A 23,546-nucleotide genomic window follows, 5' to 3' on the forward strand; every position below is an offset into this window, starting at 1 on the left:
AGAGAGTCCCAGGGGCAGGAAGAGGAGCCAAGGAAAGCTGAGGAAATGCCAAGCCTCAGCCAATCTGTCCAGGCATCAGACTACCACTTAGATCCAGCAGGGAAATAGGAGGTCTCAGCATCCAAGTTAAAGTCAAAACCCCATTTTTGACTCTCAGCAGGTGCATTGGCTGTCAGACCTATGGTCCAGGATTAATTCTAGAACACATCCCACCGATGAGATAGGGCTGTAATTCCCAAGGTTTCCCAACCAGAATCCCTAAAACTGAGAAGTGATAACTTATATCTCTGGGGGGCCCAGAGGGAATGGTTTAAAGCAATTTATGTGACCCTACATTCCTTTAAAGCCTTCAGTTTTCCTTTTCAATTGCATAGGGCCTTTGCATTGAAATCCAGAACAAACTAAATAATGACAAACTTTCCAATGCTCAACAGCCACAGCTCTTTGGCTCATGTGTCCAGTACCATGAGCCCTATTGGAGAAGCACAGGTCAGCGCTTCAGAAACAACATGGTAACATTGGTAGAGGCAGGGCTGAGAGGTCAGACCAGAAACCAGCAACCTAGAGGGCTCACCCCGCAGGAAAGCATCAGGCCAGGTAGGATGAGAGTCACACAGTTTGCAAATGGATTGGTAAATGCTGGCGCAGAGAGGCAATAAGGCTTTAGAGAGGGGAAAGCTGTCTAGTTTTTACCATTCTGTAAGCCAAATCTGACTAATTTTAGCCTATGAGTTTATCTAAACCCTTTTGAATCAACTGATATATTTCACACTTCTGCCTCCTAAATTAACTTCTCTTCAGGAGTTCCCCATCGTGGTGCAGTGGAAATGAATCCGACTAGGAACCAGGAGGTTGCGGGTTCGATCCCTGGCCTCGCTCAGTGGGTTAAGGATCCGGCATTGCCGTGAGCTGTGGTGTAGGTTGCAGATGCAGCTTGGATCCTGTGTTGCTCTCGCTCTGGTGTAGGCCGGCGGCTACAGCTCCGATTAGACCCCTAGCCTGGGAACCTCCATATGCCGAGAGAGCGGCCCTAAAAAGCAAATGAAACAAAACAAAACACCTTCTATTCAGATACTGCTTACTCATATTAACCAAAACAAGCCGAAAAGTTCACCTAGTGATTGTATACAACATATTCTTATCCATTCCACACACAGTTTATTGAATAAATAAAAACTTTATTTGTATTTTTACCTATAAACAGTATCTTTAGTTTGATCACGTTAAAAGAAAATAGAACCTTATGTAACGCAATGCTTAAAAGATTTGGTTAATTAATTTTTGGTTATTTGCACCTATAAATATCAAAATCTGACCTGTCAAAATTGGTTTTGCAGTAGCCATGTTTGAGATATTTCCATGAAGGTTAATTCTTCAAATTAGGAGATGTAATACAACACCCAGATCAGATTCTATGGGGAAAAAAAATTTTGCAACCCCACATTAGGACTTTATATAAGAAATTCTGGTGGTGTTTATTCACTTTGAACACTTTACTGAGGCCTTTCTTTTTCAAAATCAAATAGGATAAGTAAATAACAGTACCTCAAGGACTTTTACAAATAGCAAAGCTACACTTTCACAGCTATAAGCAAATGATACTTGCATTTCCCTGAGAGCACAGTTTGCTTTGAGTTCAAGGGCTGGGGGTGTGTGTGTATGTGTCTCCTTAAGCCAGTGTATGCGGAATGTGATGAAAGCTATTAAGAGAATATTTATCTGTTGATGTTTGTGCGAGCTTAGCCCCTCACCCATTTCGTAACAGCCTGGGGTCTCTCAACCTCCCCTACAGAGTCTACCTCATCACAGCCTCTGGGCCTCACTCTTTCTTGGTCCAGCAAGATAGGAGACCCAGCCAAGCAGTTTGGAGGCCCCACAACACATGAGTCTGACTGCTAGTCCTGCTCTAACCTTGCCTCACTTCTAAGAAGTGGGTTCCCTCCTGGAAGGCACTTACCTGGAACCCCTGTTCTTTATTCTCCCCTCACCCTCCTTGGGAATGGAGTCATGCTCACAAGCTCCAGAGCCCCTGACATCATCTTCTTGACCCATGACCCTAAACCTGACTTCCTCCTCCTCCTCCCTCAACTTCTTCCTCTCAGCCAGGGGTGCACTATTTATTCTTGGGACCTGCCCTGAGATCCCATCTGCTGTGCCAGGACGTCCCACACACCCTGCCCGACTCCTAGGGCCCTTTGTCTCTGGCTCATCTGGCACCAACCTGCCTCATCCCCATGCTGGTGGAATAGCTTATAACCATTAACTTCCTGCAAACTAGATTTCAATTAATTGTTCATCTGAGAATAAAAATTTGATTTTATAGAGCTTCCATCTCTGGCTAGTGCCTAGAAACTTAAATACTGATGATATACAGCTTCCTAAAAATGATTTGAGCTTTTTTTCTGTCCCTAAAAGTTATAGACTGGAAGCTTCAAATGCAGAGCTCGGGATCTTCGTAGATGTATCTGTTTGCCAACCTATGCCATTACTGAGAACCTCTGCATTGAGGACCAGGTTTATAATGCAGAGATCCTAAATCCTTACTTTCCTAGCACAGGGTTGAGCTGCTGATGGGCTGAAAATTTGCCAGCTGCTCCTATCAAAGGAGGACTAGGACAAGGAGCACTCACTTTCTGAGGGGAAACTCTCTGTGTATGCCAGTGATGCTGTCATTGGATTTCCTCTTTGAGTGGTCTTTCCTGAAATTGTCTTTGAACTATGACTGATTTCTCCTGTAGCACATGAATGGTGATTGAAAAGAAAGACAAGCATGCAAACAATGGCCACATCTTTGACCTAAGAGCATAGCTTCCCAAGGAGACCACCTGGAAAGGCAACAAAGATCTGGATGCAACGATGCAACCTCATAACTTCACGTATGTCTTGTTTTTCTCTAACTTGGTGAAAAGAAAAATTGTAATATTCACCAGTGGCCTGTTTACCTGTTTACTGAGTGTTTCTAGGGTGGGGATTTGTCTTGTTCTTCGGTGTTCTTACGGCTTGCCCAACATAAAAATCTCCTGGAATGTTTGCTGAATTGAAGTAGATTAAATTGTTTCAGTTGAGAGTTCAGTTAAGGTCATCAGTGTTCATGAATAATTGAGGTATGTGCTGTAACATTTCTACAAATATTTTCCCATCTAACTTTCCATAGCAGGGAGCTGAACTCTCACACCTGACTCTAAGGCACAGAGTTTTTCACACAGCAACACGCATTTATATTTATCCTCAACAACCTAAGCATAAATAGAAATCTCAGTTGTAATGTTCCAAGTCTTTTTCATATGCTTTGAACTGTAGCTCCTTCTAACCATAGCTTTTTTATGAAAGTTAAATTCATTATCAACTCTAGTATCTCTACCTTCTCTAACTGCTAGGAAACACAAGCACAATATGGCACATCTGACATGAAATAAAATGCTATATAGAGAGATTTGAAATCACATGATAAAAATAAAGGACATTAGGTAATGCAGTTACTATGTTGTTACCATTGTTGTTGCTTTTTAAGTACAGCATATGAAACAGGATCTCTTAATCTGTTTCTCTAATTTGGGGATTAGAATGAATTTCCAGTGAGCTCATTTGAAAGCTCTGTCTCTTGGAGTGAAGGACAGATTCTGTTCTTCGAGTCAACATTGTGCCAAGTCGATTCAAAAATCAAATAGAAGGGATTAAAAGGATCCTGAAAACAGAGCTTCCAAGAGGGTGTGGTCATAGGAACACAGACCCAAATCACTGATTAAAAAGTGGAAAGTATACTGTCAGGGTCATTTCTCAGTGGCCAGCAGTGTAAGGATACTTACATTAGAAAAAAAAAAAAAAAAAAAACACTTATTCTGAGGCTCTGGAAAAACCTTTTCTACATTGTAAAACAACTGTTGGACATTAAGAAGCCAGGGACTGGACCGTGCTGAAGGTACCATTCTGCCTGGCAATGACAGTCCCAGTCTACAGTGGGCCTCCTGGGATCATAAAAAATAGAAGCTTTTAATGGGGAGGACAGAAGTCTTTCACATCTTTCATAGCAAACAGATCTTCTCGGACCCATCTCCCCGGAACTGTCCGATGGAAGAACATGTGAGACCCTCCTGACAAGAAACCCGAGGTTCCCACACCAAAGTTTCCATATCATTTAAATGTAAGGCAAAAAAGAAAAGAAAAAAGAAACACCTTTACTTCCCTGCTTTTCTGAGTAAATCCTTTAGCAAACTTATCAGAACAAAAAATGATCTGGGTTTCGATTTCTTGCTCTGAGATAGACAGCACGACAAAACCCGCACTGACTTTTGAAACTGAAAGATGTGGGTTTGGGCTCTTGGCTTAGCCACCTGCAATCTGAGTGACCTGGGCAAAGCACTTAGTCTCTCTTAAAACTCGGTTTCCTCACCTGTAAAACAGGAGTGCTAACATTCAGTCACCAGGTCACTCTGCTGGTTAAAGGCATTGGTATACAAAAGTGCCTGGCACAGAACCTGGTATAGGACAAGTGGGATTTGAATGTTCAATATTACTCTTCTTCCCTCCTGAGGTAGGTCTCACAAACATTCCTGGCTGGTCTCAAGTGTCCCAAGGCTGTGACTTCCAAGGAGTCCCCATGGGGAACCACAGTGAGCCCCCTGATGTATGGCCTGTAACTCAAGCCCCGTTTGCTGCTGAAGTGGGTCGAACACCGGGGAGAGTGAGGAGGGCTCCCCACATGGCTCCGCCTCCACACTCCTGTGGTTAAACCGAAACAGCTCCAGGCACAATCCTTCGGATGTGGGTATATGACTTTCTGATGGTGACACTGCCGTGGTGCGACACCCCCCGAGGCAGGACGCACTCTTCTGTCAGTTTCTGGGCCTCAGGGTCCCAGCACAGCACTGTGGCGATGACCTCGTTCTTCTCGTCCCGCCCCCCAGTGATATAGAGCCGGTTGTTGCAGGGTGCGATGCCGCAGCTGGCCCTCTCGTGGCTGAGCTGGGTCACCAGGCACCAGCTGTCCTCCAGAGGGCTGTAGGCGTACAGGGCTCTCATGGCCCCTCCTGAAGAGGGAAGGAAACACTGTGAGCATCTCACGATTTTTCTGGTTTTCTTCCCCATTAACCACTGAAACTCTACTTCTGGTTAGGTCAAGTCTGCCATCTCGCCAATAGGACAAATAGATTCATGGCTCTCCAGAAAGCCTAAACGGATAACTAGGGGGAGGAAGTCTCATGCTGGAAACACTTCACAGCCCTTTAAACTCTACAGCCAGGTTCTAAAGGACACCTGGCTTCACATGGCTGCCAAAAATATACCCTAAGACTGCTCCCTGGAAGAAATACCACCTGGTGTATCAGGTAAGCCCAGTTCATAATCCCAGCTCTGCCACTTTTTGATCTGTAACCATGAGCACCGAGACCATGGAGGTTATAAGAAATCATAAGACCCATGCACAAAAAGCCCCTGGCAGAAGGCCTGGTACATAGAAGTCTTGCATTGTATTGATATACATGGCAGTGACTAGAGGTGGTAGCACCTCTTTGTAAACTAGGCATGACCTGGGACACCAGTCCAAGTGACCCATCTTGAGATTAGACCTCTGAAGCACAGTCATTACACGGACCATAAAGACAAAGGAAACCTGAAGCAAGGGAGAGAAGGAGCTTTGCTTTAATCTGTTCCCATACTTTACATCCAGGAAGTCTTCTCCGATTAGTTCTTATTTGCTGAATATTGTATATTCTTAATCCTGGCTGCACATTAAAAGCATCCTTCTTTTTCTCTGATATTATTGGTCTGGACACACCCCAGCTACCCATATTTTTGTAAAAAGCTCCACAGATCATTCCAATGACTAGTCAGGGTTGAGATCCATCATCCTGAACAATAACATGCCAACTGCGGCCTGGCTATTCAGGCTTTCCTTCCAACTAAATGCAACCTTTCGGAGGCTCCAAAGCAAGTGTGGAGAATAAAATTCCCATGAACACAAAATAAGACATAATCATAGCTACCATTTATTGGACACTTATACTGTGCCCATTTCAATTTCTGGGCATTGCTAAGACTTACAACACTCTTTGTTCCCATATCAACTTCTGGCTTCTCCCCTGGGCCCCATCATCCATCTGCTTTGTGTGTCTCCTAAATGTGGGCTGTTCCTGTCTCCAGGACTGCAAGGTAAATTCCACCAGTCCTCATCTTCTCTTCTTTCTCAGCCCCACCCACATCACCTAGGAATTGGAGCCTTCTCAGGAGGGCCTTGTGTGATCTCCAGGCATAGCTGCATGGGTGGCGGACCTTGGTTAAATAAGAAGCCATTTGCTCACTTACCAACCACATAGATACGGTCCCGGAAACTCACTGCATTGATGCATTTAGCCTCTACTGGCATGGCCGACTTTAAATTCCACTTATTAGTTGAAGGGTCATAACACTGAGTCTTGTCTGTGGCCAGTTTCCCATTGGGCCCTCCCCCAATCACATAGAGCTTCTTCTTATGGCTGGTGGCTGCGAAGGAACTGACGTGGACAAGGAGAGGCGCGGCCTGCAGAGGCACAGGGCACCAGGAGAAGCTGTCAGTCACAGTGCCCAGATTGCTGCAGTGGCTCAGAGGACACAGGCTAGGAGCCAGGGGACACAAGCCTGGGCATCCTTTGCCTGAAGTCACAAGGCCTGTGGGCTTGACTCCCCTTGAGACAGAGAGAGGATCATAGCACACATTTCCCACCCTCCCTCCACGCTCCGGAGGCTTTCAGCCTATTTCTCCCAGAGTCCAGCTCTCAGGGAAAGAGAAGTAGAGACAGGAACAAGTGTTTATACAGATGAAACCAGACAATATTGGAGGAGAATGCATTCTCAGCCATATTCATATGTTCCTTCATTCAAAAAAAAAATACTTACTGAGTGCCTACTATGTGCTAGGTATTATCCTGGGTGCTTATAAGGGTTTCTGGTGGCTATGGGTAAGCAGACACTCCCATTCTGGGGCAATATACAGATTTGGGGATTAAGCCAGACTTGTACTTTCACCCTGTGAACCCTAGGGCACTAAAGGGGACTTTCAAGAGTGATTGACATGACTCTCTTGGGTCATGGAGCAACTTTGTGATGGGACTTGATAAACTGAGATCTTGGGTACACCCCATAAATATTAAGGGCTCCCTATAAAGTTCTTTTCAAGTTAACAGATCTTGGCTGGATGCCATAATGATGTGGCTACCTTTGCTTGTGCGTTTGATGATGCTTAACACTTCCCAAAGCTGGACCATGGTTTGACATATAATCTGATAAGAAGAAAGAAAAATTTGAAATTGGGACTAATCTGAGAATATAGAAAGTGAGGTCACCTTACCTGAGTGTGTGTGTGCGTGTGTGTGTGTGTGTGTGTGTAACATGAGATCTACCCTCAACAAATTTTTAAGTGTAAAATGCAGTATTGTTATCTATAGGCACAATGCTGTTTTATCTCCAGAGCTGGTTCATTTTGCATAACTGAAACTTTATATCCATTGATTAGCAGTGGTTTGCCTTTTCCTGTGTATAATCTACACATGAGGTTGTACTGCTGAAGTATTTCATGCAGACATGTAAATGGTTCATCATTAATAGGCAAATAAATAAGGGCCGACTTCTAAATACTGTCAAATGACTCTGTTTGGTTCAATAAACAGTTTAGTCAAGAGATCCCTGTGTGCCCAGTGTGGAGAAGACAAGGACAGATGGTATCTGAGGAGACAGAGTTTCTCGGGCAAGACATACAGACCAAGACAGGATCAAGCCTCCCCTCTACACCTGGGGTTCTGGCCAGGATAGGACAGGTAGCCACACAGAACTTCCCCACCTGAAGGGAAGTCATTTCTCTGACCTGATCAGCAATGCTAAAATGATGGCTCCTATGAGGAGGGAAGCTCAGTGACACCAAAAATGTTCTCAGTGGGAACAGAGAGACCAGAGAGTAGCCATATACCTACACTGACAGATACCTTTCTTTAAAACTTTGAAGCAATAATACAGAGCTACTCATTGAAATAATCTATACCTCTGACCAGCAGTTGTGGAAGGGGTCATAGGTCTCCACGTTGTTGATCCTCTGCAAGCCGTCGAAACCTCCGATCACGTAGACCTTGCCCCCCAACACCACCATCTTATGCCTCCAGCGGCCTATGTTCAAATACTCAATTTGAATCCATTTGTTGATTGAAGAATTATATTTCCAAACATCGTGCTGTGTTTCTTTGCCACCTAGAAGACACACAGAGCATTTAAGAGACCACCAGATACGTCGGAGATATAGCTTCTCCCATAATTTCCCCTAAGTGTTAAATTCCCAAGCCGGCACCAACTCCTGACCCCAGCCCCCAACAGAAATCATGAAGGTGTATGAGGTGTGGTTGAGGAGATGGAGTCAACACAAGGACACAGGGAGAGATGATGTAAGGCTAGGGTGAATCATAAACCTGGCTGTGCTGTGAGAGTTCAGAGCAGAGGGGCCTAAGTGGGCTGCATCCAGAAAAGGCTTCAGGGAAGTGGCACCCAAATCTACTTAGCTGAGTGGAGACCAGCAGGAACCTGGACTCAGTGTTTGTGCAGCCAAGGGAGGGAAGTCAGGTAGGACAGGTAAAGTGGACAATTCCCCACCAAGGTAGGGAAAGTAGGGCCTTGACCAGTGGCCAAATTAGAAAGCAGTTTAAGTTCTACATTTGCCTATTCAAACAAATACAAACCTGGAAAAATCTCCACGAAATCTTACAAAATTCTCTGGCCTCATATATCTGATCTATATAAAAAGAGAAGTTGGACTTACCCTATTTTGAAATAATTTCTATTGGAATAGAATGAGATGTTCACAATAGACCATTTGAACTTTTTTTTCCCCACATGTGCAGCTTAAGGAAGTTCCCAGGCTAGTAGTCGAATCGGAGCTACAGCTGCTGGCCTACGCCGCAACCACAGCAACACAGTATCCAAGCCGTGTCTGCGACCTGCACCACAGTTCACAGCAACGCTGGATCCTTAACCCACTGAGCAAGGCCAGGGACCGAACCCATGTCCTCACGGATACTAGTTGGGTTCATTACTGCTGAGCCACAATGAGAACACTATACAATAGATCATTTGAGAGTAAGCTGGTAAATATTTTTTTTCAAAATGACACAATAAACAGAAAATACATAATTCAGTTAGGAAGCGAGACCAAGACAAAGGAGAACTTTTTTTGTGTGACTTTCATAAAATATTTTAACAACCTCGTATTTCCATTGCCCCATCAGCATAGGGTACTACCAACTTCTTAAAACAAAAGATGTACTTTTCAGACTCATGAGTGTGGACTATTATGGAAATGACTATCTCTGATGATGCTCTGTGTCACAGGTAAGTGTTTGGCAAAGGTGGAGCCCAGAAATGGGATTCCTAGGTCAAGGCTATGTGCACTTTGAGTTTTTACAGGTGCTGCCAAAGGGCCTTCCAAAGCTGTCCTGGATGATCTGCCCCCACCCACAGCAGATATTAGGAGGGGTTTTGGGGTTGGTTTGTTTTGTTTTTTAGCCTGACGAACAAAAATGATGTTATAGTTTGGTTCTCCCCAGTTACTAGGGAGACTGAGCTTCTTCCTCTTCTGTGATTTGTTTGCTCATATAGTTTAACCATTCTGGGGAGGGTGTGTGTGTACCTTTTAGAGGTCTCTATTCAAAGCACAGTGACATTGATCCCATTTAGGTAGTGTCCAAAATTATAAAATAACTACACACTTTCAAAGAAATATATGCGAACTTTATTAAAAAGGAAAAAAACCTACAGTTTTTACCTCTGGATGTAAAAGAAGACCTGATTAACTGGGCAAGCATATCGTGTGCACACATGAGAAGACGTTACTGCAAAGATGCCAACCTTCCCTAAGTTAATCTATGTATCAGGTGCCTTCAGAGCTTCTCATGGATTTTAAGACATAAAGTGACCATTCTAAATTTCATTAGGAAGAGTAGATTTGGAAACATATCCAAGAAACTTTTGAAAAAAAGAAGAATGGGTAGAGGGCTTTCCCTAGCAAATATCAACATATACTAAAAAGCTATGATAATAAAAATAATGTGGTACTAGTGTAAGATGAGACAAACTGATCAATTAAAAACAAGAGTACAGAAAGACTAAAAAGATCTAGAGATCATTAAATAAATGGTATTAGAACAACTCACTATTCATTTGGAGAAAAATTAATTTAGATCCCTATTTCCCATTACATTTAAAATTCAAATGTAAATGCTATAAAAGTAACTGGAGAGTATATACAAGAAGGTGTTAATGATCTCGAGGTGAGGAGGGGCTTTCTAAGCATGACATGAAACCTAGACTCATATAGAAAGGGGAGTAACTATAGAAAATACAAAGTTAAAAGATAACCACTGTCTGGAAGAAGGTATTTTCAATACAAATAGCAAAGGATATATAATAAGAACTCCAAAAATTAATAAGAAAAAGACAAACAATAGAAAAACAAAGGGTAGTTTGTTTGTTTGTTTGTTTGTTTTAGGGCTGTACCCACAGCATATGAAGTTTCCCAGGCTAGGGGCAGAATTGGAGCTGCAGCTGCCAGCTTATGCCACAGCCACAGCAATGAGGGATCAGAGCCGCATCTGCAAGCTTCTCCACAGCTCACAGCAACGCTGGATCCTTAACTGACTGAGAGGGGCCAGGGACTGAACCCACATCCAAATGGATACTAGTTGGGTTCATTACTGCTGACCCACAATGGGAACTCCAACAAAGGGTAGTAACAGATAATTAAAAAAAAAAAAAGATACATTAGCTAATAAATATATGACATATACCCAACATCATTAATGATCCAAGAATATAAATTTAAACATTCTACTCTGTTAAAAATGTAATTGAGTTCCCATCATGGCTCAGTGGTTAACGAATCCGACTAGGAACCATGAGGTTGCGGGTTCGATCTATGGCCTTGCTCAGTGGGTTAAGGATCTGGCGTTGCCGTGAGCTGTGGTGTAGGTTGCAGATGCGGCTCGGATCCCATTGCTGTGTCTCAGGTGTAGGCCGGCGGCTACAGCTCCGATTAGACCCCTAGCCTGGGAACCTCTATTTGCCGTGGGAGCGGCCCTAGAAAAAGGCAAAAAGACAAAAAAAATGTAATTGATAATAAGTAAGGATGTAGAATATGAGCACTATCATTCATCACTGGTTGAACTGGAAATATAAACTTTCTGGAGGACAATTTAGCAATAGCTACAAAAATTCTAAATTTATGCATCTTATGACCACTTTCAGGAATCTCTCCATAGTAGCAGTTCATATATATATGAGTGTGTATGAAAATGCCTATTGCAGTATTTTTTCCAGTGGGAACATAATAGTTGAAAAAAATTATAGTTCATTCACCCAATAGCCAGCCCTGCAGCTGGTGACAAGATCAACAAAACAATCCTCACAATAATGATAATGACCAATATGAACTCTCATCATTATGCTGTGCTTTTCATGTATTATATCACTTAGCACATATAATAGATCCATTATACTAACAGGTAATGATGTCCAGAAAAGATTGTCAATTGAGTACAAGTTTCTGTGGATTTAATTGTGTATAACAATTATGCTTTCATGTATTTCCTGTATCATTTTTTAAAAAGACAACAACAAATTGAAGACAGGGAAAAGGCAAGTTGCAGAATAAAAGAAAGAGTGTAGTTTATGTGGCAAGGACTGACCATGATTACCAAACCTGTCTTTTCCTCCTGGGCACATGGCTAAACTACATTTCCCAGCCTGGCTGCAAGGGACAGTTTAGCAATAGGTACAAAAATTGCAGGGGGAAGTGGAGGTACGGGGGGCGCATGTGGCTGGTTCTCGCCAATAGAATGTGGGCAGAATGGATGTCTCATGTCCACACTGAGGCTGTTGTGAGCAGGTGTGCCTTCTCAACTTGTTTGGTTCCCCTCTTCCTGCAAGGAACCAAATTTGAAGGCCATGTAGATGTGGAAATAACCACATCATAAGATGGAAGAAGCGTAGGTCCCTGAATGATTGAGTGGAGCACCCCCTCAATGCTCACATACTATTGTGATAATTCATTGAGATTTAGGGTTTGTTACAGCAGCTGGCATTATTTACTATAAGACAATACAAAACCACTTTTGTATAGGATTGTAATGGAACAGAGAAATTACATATTTTACCTTACACTCCCAGTATTGCTAAATCTTCTACAGCAATTAAAAATATTTCTACAAGATGAAAGAAAGCTAAAACCTGGTCTATGATATTAATATACTCAAAGAAGAACTGACCTGCCCTTAATTTTGAAGGAGACCAGCTCTGGGAAGAATCTCTTCCCAAAACAGGTTCAGATTAGAGACAGCCTCCAAGGGAAGGGAGGTTTGTCTTTTCTCTTGGATCCTCAAGAAGAGCTGGGTGGCTTTCAATGCTATGGGAGAGCATGAGACTCAGAGAACCCAGACTGGAATCCTGCCTGGCACTTACCAGTGTATGACTTTAGGTCATTCCATACCTTTTGGAGCCTCAGTTCTCTCCACTTATAACCTGGAGATTAATCACCTACCTTACAGAGCTGATGTGAGAGGCAAACACCAAAATATAAATTCATCTACTATGCGATAAAGATGGTGGAGACTATGTCATTTAATAAATATTTATCAAGCATTTACTATGTACATACACAGAGCTAAGTATTGGGAATAGAGTATTGACTCATGAATTTAAGGATATAAATGAGAAAAAGGCATAGAGCAATGATAAAAATTAAGAAAACAACTTAGAAGTAAGAAATGAAAAAGTACTGGATGCTACTGGAGCATCTAAAAGTAAGACCTGAGTTCCCATCGTGGCTTAGTGGTTAACAAACCCGACTAGCATCCATGAGGACATGGTTTGATCCCTGGCCTTGCTTAGTAGGTTAAGGATCCGGCATTACCGTGAGCTGTGGGGTAGATTACAGATGTGGCTCAGATCCCATGTTGCTGTGGCTGTGGTGTAGGCCAGCAGCTACAGCTCCGATTTGACCCCTAGCCTGGGAACCTCCATATGCCACAGGTGCAGCCCTAGAAAGACAAAAAAAGACAATAAATAAATAAATAAAAATTAAGACCTAATAACTTGAGGGAAGGGGTCAGATTGGTATTCATTACTGTATTCCCAGGGCCTAGCTTGGTGTCAGATGCCTGTAGCAGACACCAAATAAACTCCAGTGTCACTTTCCTTCTTCCTTTTCTATGAAGAACTGGATCTGTCTGCCTGTTCCCTCAGTTCCTAGTACAATACTGCTCAAGGGTGGGGGTTCATTCAGTAATAATTCACCCTCCAAAATAAGACCAACTGAGCACCTGGTTTCCATATCCTGATCCAGTCAGAGCTAGATCACTGCCAAACACAGTAATTCTTCTAGGACATTTCCCTGCTCTCACTCATGATCATGAACGTGGTCCTTTGGGGGGCTGGCTTTGGCATCAGGTGGCTTCCACTTACCTGAGATGTAGACCTCATTTTTTAATGTCACGCATGCAAACTCCACCCACTTCTTATTCTCACTGTCCAGCTCATGCTCTGTCATGGGGAGCTTGGCCACTTCCAGGCGGCTGCGTCTCAGGGGGTCCAGGCAGGTTACCTCTGCCACAAACCGTTCATCCTTCGTGCAGCCACCAATGATCATGAACACCTCAGACTGGAACTCATGCATCCTGGGCTTGGTGCGCTCTGAAATGATCTGGAAAACCAATGGGAGTGCATAAAGGCAGAATGAACAGCACAGTGGTTCTGAGCTCAGGCTATGGAGCCAGAGGAGCAGAGCCCAATCCCCAACTCTGACACCATATGACCATGTGACTTTACCTCCTTGAGCCTCAGTTTTATCTTCTGTATAATGGGGATTTTAACAGTAATAACCTCATAGGTTTGTTGTGACAATTAACTAATATACTTAGTGTACTTGGCTCAAGATTAACTGAGATAATATATTTAGTATACTTGGCTGATAGGTACTCAATGAAGGTTATCTCTTACAGATTTTGCTACTTTTTAAGGAGTTCAGTCTGTTTATCCATCAAATGCACTTCCTGCCTCTTCCCGCTTGCCTGGTCAGATGCATTGAATCCTGAAATTTCATTTATACTTTCCCATGGTTTCAATTTCTTGATGATACCCCAGACTTTGCTTACTACCAGACTTCTTCTGGAAGAGAAGTTCTGGCAGTGGGCACATAAGAACATCTACAGACTTAGGAGAAAAGAACCAAAAGGGAGCAGAATGTGGCCAGGGAGATGGGGAACTGGGTCCCAACATCAAGCATATGACCCTTCAGAGCCTTGAACTAGCAAAGAAATTCACACCATGGATATTTGTACCGGGCTGAAAGAACAGAAGTTGGGAGTCGAATACACCAGAGTTCCATCTTGGTTTCACCACCTATGGCCATGTGACCTTGGAGAAGTAACATAATCTGTATAAATGCTTATAATCATTCTGATGTCACCAGTTCATCTGAGCCTTCATGGGTAGTGGCGTCGAGGGATAAGCAGGGTGCCTGGCACAGGCATGACCCTCAGTAGCTAGTCATGGCAATAGGAGTGTAGGGAATGTCCTATTAATGTTATTAAGGAAAAGGAAGGGCTGCCTTCCTGGTTCCATCCATCCCCTGGCCTTGATGGGGAAAGTTCTGCGGCTGTGCTGATGGGAGAGGCAGCACCCATTTCCCACATGGCCGAAGCAACTACATTTTCCTACAAGGTTAACCTGACCTAACAGACTTTGGACTTTTGATCTTGCCCACAGATGGTTACAGTTGTAAAGAATGAGCCCACAATCGGCGAAATCAATCAATGGTCACATGTAATCAGACAAGCCAACACCCAACCTCTATTGTCCCATAAGAGAGTTTGTTTTTCTGTGCCAGAGAGTCATATACAATCAATTTTGCATCCTCAATTCTTTTTTTTATGATTTTTATTTTTTTCCATTATAGCTGGTTTACAGTGTTCTTCAATTTTCTACTGTACAGCATGGTGATCCAGTTACACATACATGTATACATACTTTTTTCTCACATTATCATGCTCCATCATAAGTGACCAGACATAGTTTCCAGTGCTACACAGGAAACTCAATTGAATCCTCAATTCTTGAGGCCACACCATGGCCATAAAAATCTGTGGCAGGGCTATCCTCTGCGGATCAACAGAAAGGAGCAGGGATGTATGTGGCAGGACAAATCCTGGGCAATGGATTGAGCCTGAGGGCACTGACAGTGGAAAGCCAGCTGGGATAAGGGGAAGAGGGGACTTGGAGGTACTATGAAGCACCAAATTGGCAGGGGAAGATGGAGCAATGAGTTGGCATCAAATAAAACTCTGCCACTCTGAAATTTCTACCTCCAGCTACCAGCCCTGGTTCCTGCTTCTGAACCTCTCTTCCCCATAGCCGAAGTGCACCTCCAATACCAAGCTGGGCCTCTTTCAGGGAGCGTTTAGGGATTATAGGGTGATAATTAAAGAACATCACTAGCCTCCCAGAACTGGTTCCCTGTAACTCTTACTCCAATTCCAAAAGCCAGGTCTCAGTCCCCACTCTGCCTGCTCTCCTGCATCAATAGTCTGCTGACTAGCAGGGACCCAACTAGCTGTGACCTTATTCTTGACACCCAGGGCTGGTATCCTGGTCCAGAGTCCTGGCCTGTAGAAGACTTTTCTCCTGCAAACTAAAACCCTGCGTTCCTGCCTGCTGTCTGAATCTCCCCATAGTATCTGTCCTTGATTTCCCTTTCCACTTCCCCAATCACTTACCCTGTAAGCCGCTTGACATTTTCTTTTTCTTTTTAGGGCCGCACCCACGGCACATGCAAGTTCCCAGGCTAGGGGTCGAACTGGGGCTGCAGCTGCCAGCCTACAGCATAGCCACAGCTATGCGGCATCCAAGCTGTATCTGTGGCCTACACTTCAACTTGTGGCAATGCAGGATCTTTTAACCCACTGAGCGAGGCCAGGGATCAAACCCGCATCCTCATGGATACTTAGTCGGATTCTTAACACCCTAAGCCACAATGGGAACTCCATTTGACATTATTTTCAACCTCACTTTATTCTTTTCTTCAGGAAACCACCCTTGCCTTTCCACACATGTATCCATAGTCCTGAATTTCCCCATCCCAGCACTTTTCATCTTCTGTAATTTACTCTGAAGTCCCCAATGGCAGGGATAGCCCTTTTCTTCAGTAGATCCTCAGAACAAAGAACAGTGCCTGGTGGGTTTTTCCATAGTGGCTCAGTGGAAATGAACCCGACTAGTACCTATGAGGACGCAGGTTCAATCCCTGGCCCCACTCAGTGGATTAAGGATCTGGCACTGCTGTAAACTGTGGTATAGGCTGCAGATGAGGCTCTGATCCAGCATTGCTGTGGCTGTGGCGTGGGCCGGCAGCTATAGCTCTGATTCAACCCCTAGCCTGGGAACTTCCCTATGCCATGGGTGCAGCCCTAAAAAGACAAACAAACAAAACAACAACAACAAAAAATGAAACAAAAAACCCAGCAAAAAACAACAACAATAACAACAACAAAAACAGTGCCTGAACTTGTGGGTGAATGAATGAATGGGCAAGTAGAGTACCCAGGATTTAATCAAGATTGTTTTCTCTAGCCTAGGTCATAATGGTAAGGAGCCTTTACCACACCCCCAAGAAATGCCCACCTCCTGACATTTACAGCCTATGTTGTTCCCTCCATATTGTTTCTGGGTTGGGCTCTGTGCCAGTAGATATACTGTAACTTCTGAAATTAGGTTATGAAGGCACTAACAGCTTCCATCTTGATTGTTCCCTCAGTCTTTCTTGAGTCATTTGCTCTGGGGGAAGCCAGCTGCTATAGAGAAGCTCAAGGGGCAAGAAGCTGGGGCTTCTAGCCAACACACGGCAAGGAAATGACACTGGTCAATAATCCTGTGAGTCAACTTGAAAGTAGATTCCCAGCCCCAGCCAACAGCATGACTACAACAGAAGGACCCTGAGCCAGACCACTCAGCTAAATCACTCCTAGATTCCTGACACCTGTGAGATAATAAATGTTTGTGGGCACAATTTGTTGCACAGCAATTGAAAACTAATAACAGTTATTTAGTTGACAGGATTGGCTGGGTGTTGAGATCTGCCTTGTAACTTGGCACCACAGAACTGCCAAGTGGTGGCACCATAACCAAATTGTAAGTTCAGCTACATTCTGCAAAATATTAACCTCAAAGGTATGACAAATGCCAGTCTGAAGTCAGTGATGTGCATTTGTTGCAGTCACAGGGAAGTGTTTGCCAATGAACTGCATGCAATAATCAGGCTTAACCAGTTTACTTTCATATTGTTTACAATAGAACAAACAGCTGTACCTTACTGATTACTCGTTGTCCACAGAACCTATATGAGAGGACCAAACAGAAGAAACTGCCTCAACTAAGCTGTCCTCAGGGGTGAGCTTCTGTCCCTCTGTCCTCAGAAATGAGCCTCCTAATGCCACACATATCAGAGCAGCCTTTAGATCAAGTTCTTCCTGGAAACTTTGGAGGCATTGAAATGAAGGGGCAACTTGCTCTGCCCCAAAAGACCTCTCCCACTAAAGGTACCAGCTATTACTCCTAAATCAAAGGTAAACTGACATTTGCTTTTAGGGTTCTAAAATTCCCTCTGTCACCACCTCTATAAAGCTTAGAGGAGGGATAAAGTTAAAAGGGAGAGATAATGATAGGACAAGTAGGGTTAAGTTTGGAAAAGGAAGATTAAGAGGAGACATCTGTTCATTACAACAATGGCATCAGGAATAAGGCCAAGATCATACAAGCAGTGATAAGAAAGGGAGTTTCAGGGAATCAACTAGCAATGAGACCCAACTCAGGAATCATAGTGATTGGTTGGTTCAGTTACCTAGATTATAAAATGAGGATGAGAGGAGTTCCCTGGTGGCTCAGTGGATTCAGAATCTGGCATCCATGCTGTGTCTTGGGTCACTGCTGTGGCATGGGTTCAATCCCTGACCTGGGAAATTCTGCATACCACAGGCGTGGCCATAAAAATAAAATAAAATAAAAATAGAATAAAATGAGGATGTGAAAGTGCCCTGAGCAGAATTTGGGGCAATAAGGCAACAAAAAACTAGGACACACTGAAAAGAGAGATATTTAGCCTCAGAGAAAGAAAATGCTTAATTGTGGGAAATAGAGTACCATAAAGGAAGTGAGTGAGAACAGGAACAGTCTTTGTTTGTGGGGGCACTTATCATGTGCCAGACATTGCGCTTGCATATCTCATTCATTATCTTACTTAATTCTCAAAACCATTCCATCAGCTGGTGGGTGTTACCATCCCCATGTTACAAAGACTGAACCTTAGAGCAGCTAAGTAGCTTGCCCAAGGTCACACTGTAGGTAAATTGTGCAATCAAGATTAAAACCCAGACCCACCTGACTGCAAGCCCAATTTCCTGACATTGGGGACTTTTCCAGTTATTAAATTATCTCTCTTCCTAAATCCAAGCTTATAATCCCACTCTCCACCCCACTGCAAATACAAGCTTCAGAGGAGTAATTTTGCACAAGACATAGTAGGGTCATTTTATATAAGTGGAAAGCCTTTATCACCTGCATTTCAGGGAGTTAGAAAATAGGAAGCAGAAACAATAACAGCCAAAATGTTAGAGGTATAGGCGAATAAGACTCCGTACTTTAATTTTTTTTTTTTTTTTTTTTTGTCTTTTGTCTTTTTAGTGCCACACCTACAGCATATGGAGGTTCCCAGGCCAGGGGTTAAATCAGAGCTGCAGCCGCCGGCCTACCCCACAACCACAGCAACTTGGGATCTAAGCCACATTTTGAGCTACAGCTTATGGCAACACCGGATCCCTAACCCGCTGAGCAAGGCCAGGGATCAAACCCACATCCTCATGGATACTAGTCAGGTTTATTAACCACTGAGCCATGATGGGAACTCCAAGACTCTGTACTTTAAATGCTGAACTGAAAGCAGTTGCAGAGACTGACCTTGTCTTCAAGAATATGAGGGCTTTCCCAGTGCTGAGCCACCTGCTGGTGACCCATATAACCAGCATAGGATCCATGTGGTTGGCCAGTCTTCCTCCAACAGTGTACTCATCACCCTGAATTTGCTTAGTGTCTGTCTTCTCTGAAAGACCATAAGTTGGTAAGGCAGAGACTGCTTTGTGGTGCCCAGTGCCATACCTGGCATATAGTTGGTGTTCAGAATTTATTGTGAAGAATGAAAGCATAGCATATTAAAATATTAGAATGTTGTTAAAGTAGAACTTAGAGGGAAATTGATAGCACTGGTGACAATATTAGAAAAAAGAAAAAGATCTCAAATCAATGACCTTCATTTCTACCCTAAGAAACTAGAAAAAGAAGAGAAAATTAAATCCAAAGTAGGCAAAAGAAAGGAAATAATCAAGATTCAAGTAGAAATAAGTGAAATAGGGAGTTCTCGTCATGGCACAGCAGAAATGAATCCGACTAGGAACTATGAGGTTGAGAATTCGATCCCTAGCCTTGCTCCGTGGGTTAAGGATCTGGCATTGCTGTGAGCTGTGGTGTAGGCCGGCAGCTACAGCTCCAATTAGACCCTTAGCCTGGGACCCTCCATATGCCGCAAGTGCGCCCCTAAAAAGCAAAAAAAAAAAAGAAAAACAAAAAAGAAATAAGTGAAATAAAAAATATAAAAACAAACAATAGAGAAAATCAAGTGAAACCAAAAACTGGCTCTTTGAGAAAATCAATAAAATTGATAAACCTCTAATCAAACTGATGAGGAAAGAAAAGAGGGGAAACAAATTACCAATATCTGGAACAAGAGATGTAACATCATCACAGATTCTACAGATATTAAAAAGGATAATAAGGGAATACTGGGAACAACTTTATGCCCATAAATTCAGCAACTTCTATAAAATGGAAAATTCTTTGAAAGACACAAACTACCAAAGTTCACTCTAGAAGAAATAGATAACCTGAATAGCCTCCTATATCTCTATGTCTCTTACTGAAATACAATTTGTAGTTTGACGTTTAAAACCTCACTCACACACACACACACACACACACACACGCACACGCACACGCACACGCACATACACAAAAACCCTGCTGGTTCTAATAGCATCACGGATAAATTCTACCAAATATTTAAGAATGTGTTTGCAGAGTACATAAATGATCATGAATCTGAGGACAACATAGAACTAGAAAAGGATACACAGAAAAGAAGGGGTTGCAAGGATATTCTTAAAGATGATTTGTAAGCTATTTTGGCTAAGACCTCTACAAATGGACTAGTGAAGAAGGCTTGGTAGCCAACCTAAGAACTATTGCATAGCGGCATACATGTGTGGGTGTTCATGTGTACAAACTCTATATCATTACTTCCTGGTTGTTTCGTTCCTCTCTACTAAGCCCATTCTTGTCTTTATAAAGTTCTGAATATAACATTTCTTCAGGAATTATCAAGGAGAACCAGGTAGATACAAATGATAGGTTTTTTTTTTTTCCTTTGTCTTTTGAGGGCTGTACCCATGGCATATGGAAGTTCCCAGGCTAGGGGTATAATCAGAGCTACAGCTGCCGGCCTACACCAGAGCCACAGCCACGCCAGATCCAAGGCGTGTCTACAACCTAAACCACAGCTCACGGCAACGCCAGATCCTCAACCCACTGAGTGAGGCCAGGGATTGAAACTCATGGTTCCTAGTTGGATTCCTTTCTGCTGTGCCACGATGGGAATCCCTAAATGATAGGTTTATTTACCATCTTGGTACCTATTTATTCATTCAACAAGCATTAACCAATCACTTACTTCATATCAGGGACTCTCCTAAGGTCTGGATGAAAAAAGTCCAGCAAGATATATTTCCTAACTTAACAAATTCCCTGTCTACAGATATTTACAGATGAGGAATTCAATGGTTAACATGCAGCGGCTGGTGCTATGAGAGAGCAGGGGCTATGAGATTGAGAGGAGCCTCTGGAGAAGGTGATGCTTGAACAGAGCTTTGAAGCTAAAGCAGAAGTTATCAGATGAAGAAAAGAGAAAGAGTCATTTGAGCACCTCCTGATTTAGCCTAAAGGAAGAAAAGGCACATCCACTTTGGGGAATTGCAAGTAATGCATTAGGACTGTAGCAAGAGAGAGAGGTTGGAGATGACACTAGAGCAGCAAGCAGGGGGCCAGTCTCTGAGAGTTTAAGCAGAAGTGTGGGCTTATCCTTAAAGTGCTTGGGTACCATTGAAGAGGCTAAGCCCAGGAATGAAATTATTGGGCTTGAGTTTTAGATCATCAGGCTGGTAAGTTAACTGGAGGAAGGCCAGACTAGGAGCAGGAAGGTGAGTTCTGAGAAATTCAGGAAGGAAATAATGAGAGTCTGAACCTCAGAAATGTCAGAGGAGATTCAAGAGACTCTAGGTTTCCCCAGAGTGGGCGAACTGGGAAAGCAGCAGCCCTGTGAAATGCAACTGGACAGGGCACACTCCCTTCATGTATGTGTCTCCCCCAACAACTTCCCACCCTCACACAACTGGCCAGAAGGAGGATGTGCCAGGCACGGTGCTGGGTGATTTCCAGATCTCACCTAGGTCTCTCAGCAGCTGTCTACCATGTAGCATATCCCCATTTCACAGACCAGAAATCTGGGCTTCAGGAACTGCCTGACTCAAACTATACACATATGGCATCATTTCTTAATGCCCTAAGGGTTTGTGAGCCCGTCTCACCTCCATCTCTGTGAGGTGTACTAACTCCTTCACTTCGCCGGTAATATACAGCATCTCTCATCATCAACTTACCTCATTGCCAGAAAGATGGTACATCCTAGCTTCCTGGAGTAGTGGGAAGACCTCCGGGCACTGCCTGATGAGAGGATCTGCTTCCACCATCTCCACAAAGTACCACGGGTCCAGAAGCGGCAAGCGCACGTTCTCCAGCACATAGGGCAGCAAGCAGAGTCGTTCTGACTGTTTGTGCCGGACCCAGCTCATCACAGTCTCAAACACCTGAGACTCCTCGTCACATAAAGGTCATCACTCTTCAGGATGTGGTACAGAGTATCCACAGGAAGTTCAAGGAACTCCTCGGAGTTCAGAATCTGCACAAAGTTCTGGATGATGTAACTCTGAACCTGCTTCTTTAGACTGTCCAAGGAGTGTGTGTCTGCCAGCCTCAGTATCCCAACACAGTTTTCTGGGTTCAAGGCTTCTGTGAGGAAGCTGGCACAGGCATCCACCATACGCAGGAACTAAGAGAACAAAAGTATGGCAAATCAGCCCAGAAAATGACTAGTCCATGAGAAGGTTTATCAGCTGTGTGCAGTAGCAAAAACCTAGAAACAACCCAAGTGACCCACAGTAGGGGACTAGGTAAATAAATGAAAATATATTCCTATGTTTGACAGCTGTATGGTCATTAAGAAAGCATGTTGTAGAAGAAAATTAAATGAGGGAGTTCCTGTTGTGGCTCAACAGAAAAGAATCCGACTAGTATCCATGAGGATGCTGGTTTGATCCCTGGCCTCACTCAGTGGGTTAAGGATCCAGCATTGCTGTGAGCTGTGGTGTAGGTTGCAGATGTGGCTCAAATCCCAAGGTGCTGTGGCTATGGTATAGGCTGGCAGCTGCAGCTCTGATTTGACCCCTAGCCTGGAAACTTCCATATGCCACAGGTGTAGCCCTAAAAAAAAAAAAAAAAAAAATTAAATGACATGGAAAATGTTCATAATGTATTGAGTTGAAAAAATTCATTCACTGAGTCTTGATCAAGCATCTAAATTTAATTAGCAACTTACAGGAAATAGGAAAGAGGAACATGTTAAATGATGCCATGGGAATATAATCAGCAAGACCCAGATTGAAAGAAACTTTACAGAACAATTTCTTCAACAAATACTTCAAAAGAAGAGAGAGAGAAGGGGGAGGGCAGAGCAGAGAGGGAAAGCCTAAGCATGAAAAGATATTTAAAAGATATTCAGGAGTTCCCATCGTGGCTCAGTGGTCAATGAACCTGACTAGGAACCATGAGGTTACAGGTTCGATCCCTGGCCTTGCTCAGTGGGTTAAGGATCCGATGTTGCCGTGAGCTATGGTGTAGGTAGCAGATGTGGTTCGGATCCCGTGTTGCTGTGGCTCTGGTGTAGCCTGGCGGCTACAGCTCCGATTAGACCCCTAGCCTGGGAACCTCCATATTCTGTGGGAGCACCCCTAGAAATAGCAAAAAAAGACAAAAAAAAAAAAAAAGAAAGATACTTCAACCTACTACCAAGTATAAATATTATTTGGATCCCTGATTTAAATAATTTTAAAATTCAGAGAAATGTTTACAATGAACATTTGGTGATATGAAGCAATTATTATTCATTTTAACTGTGGTAATGGTATTATAGTTATGTTTAAAGAAGACTCATCTTTTGGAGCTATATACTGAAATACTTTCAGGTGAAATGAGAAAATACGTCACAAAATCATACATACCTTATGATGTTATTTTTATAAAGAAAAAATACATAGAGTATAGGCATAAAAAGA

General features: G+C 43.2%; 1 protein-coding gene and 1 long non-coding RNA gene across 2 annotated transcripts in view; one reads left to right on the forward strand and one right to left on the reverse strand.

Annotated features, from left to right (window-relative positions):
• The window catches only part of LOC100624963, a 50,228-nt gene extending 47,360 nt beyond the window's left edge, over positions 1-2,868 (forward strand). The window contains exon 6 of the long non-coding RNA XR_002337768.1: positions 2,739-2,868. This is a non-coding gene — a long non-coding RNA (uncharacterized LOC100624963). The remainder of the gene's footprint in view (positions 1-2,738) is intronic.
• KLHL6 (kelch like family member 6) overlaps positions 686-23,546 on the reverse strand; it is a 60,643-nt gene continuing 37,782 nt past the window's right edge. The window contains 6 exon segments of the mRNA XM_021069900.1: positions 686-5,027; positions 6,301-6,514; positions 8,009-8,211; positions 13,468-13,705; positions 21,816-22,036; positions 22,039-22,264. Of these exon segments, the coding sequence (XP_020925559.1) occupies positions 4,726-5,027; positions 6,301-6,514; positions 8,009-8,211; positions 13,468-13,705; positions 21,816-22,036; positions 22,039-22,264 (1,404 nt within the window). The 3' untranslated portion in view covers positions 686-4,725.

Source organism: Sus scrofa, chromosome 13, assembly GCF_000003025.6.
Source record: "Sus scrofa isolate TJ Tabasco breed Duroc chromosome 13, Sscrofa11.1, whole genome shotgun sequence".
NCBI classification, from domain to species: Eukaryota; Metazoa; Chordata; class Mammalia; order Artiodactyla; family Suidae; genus Sus; species Sus scrofa.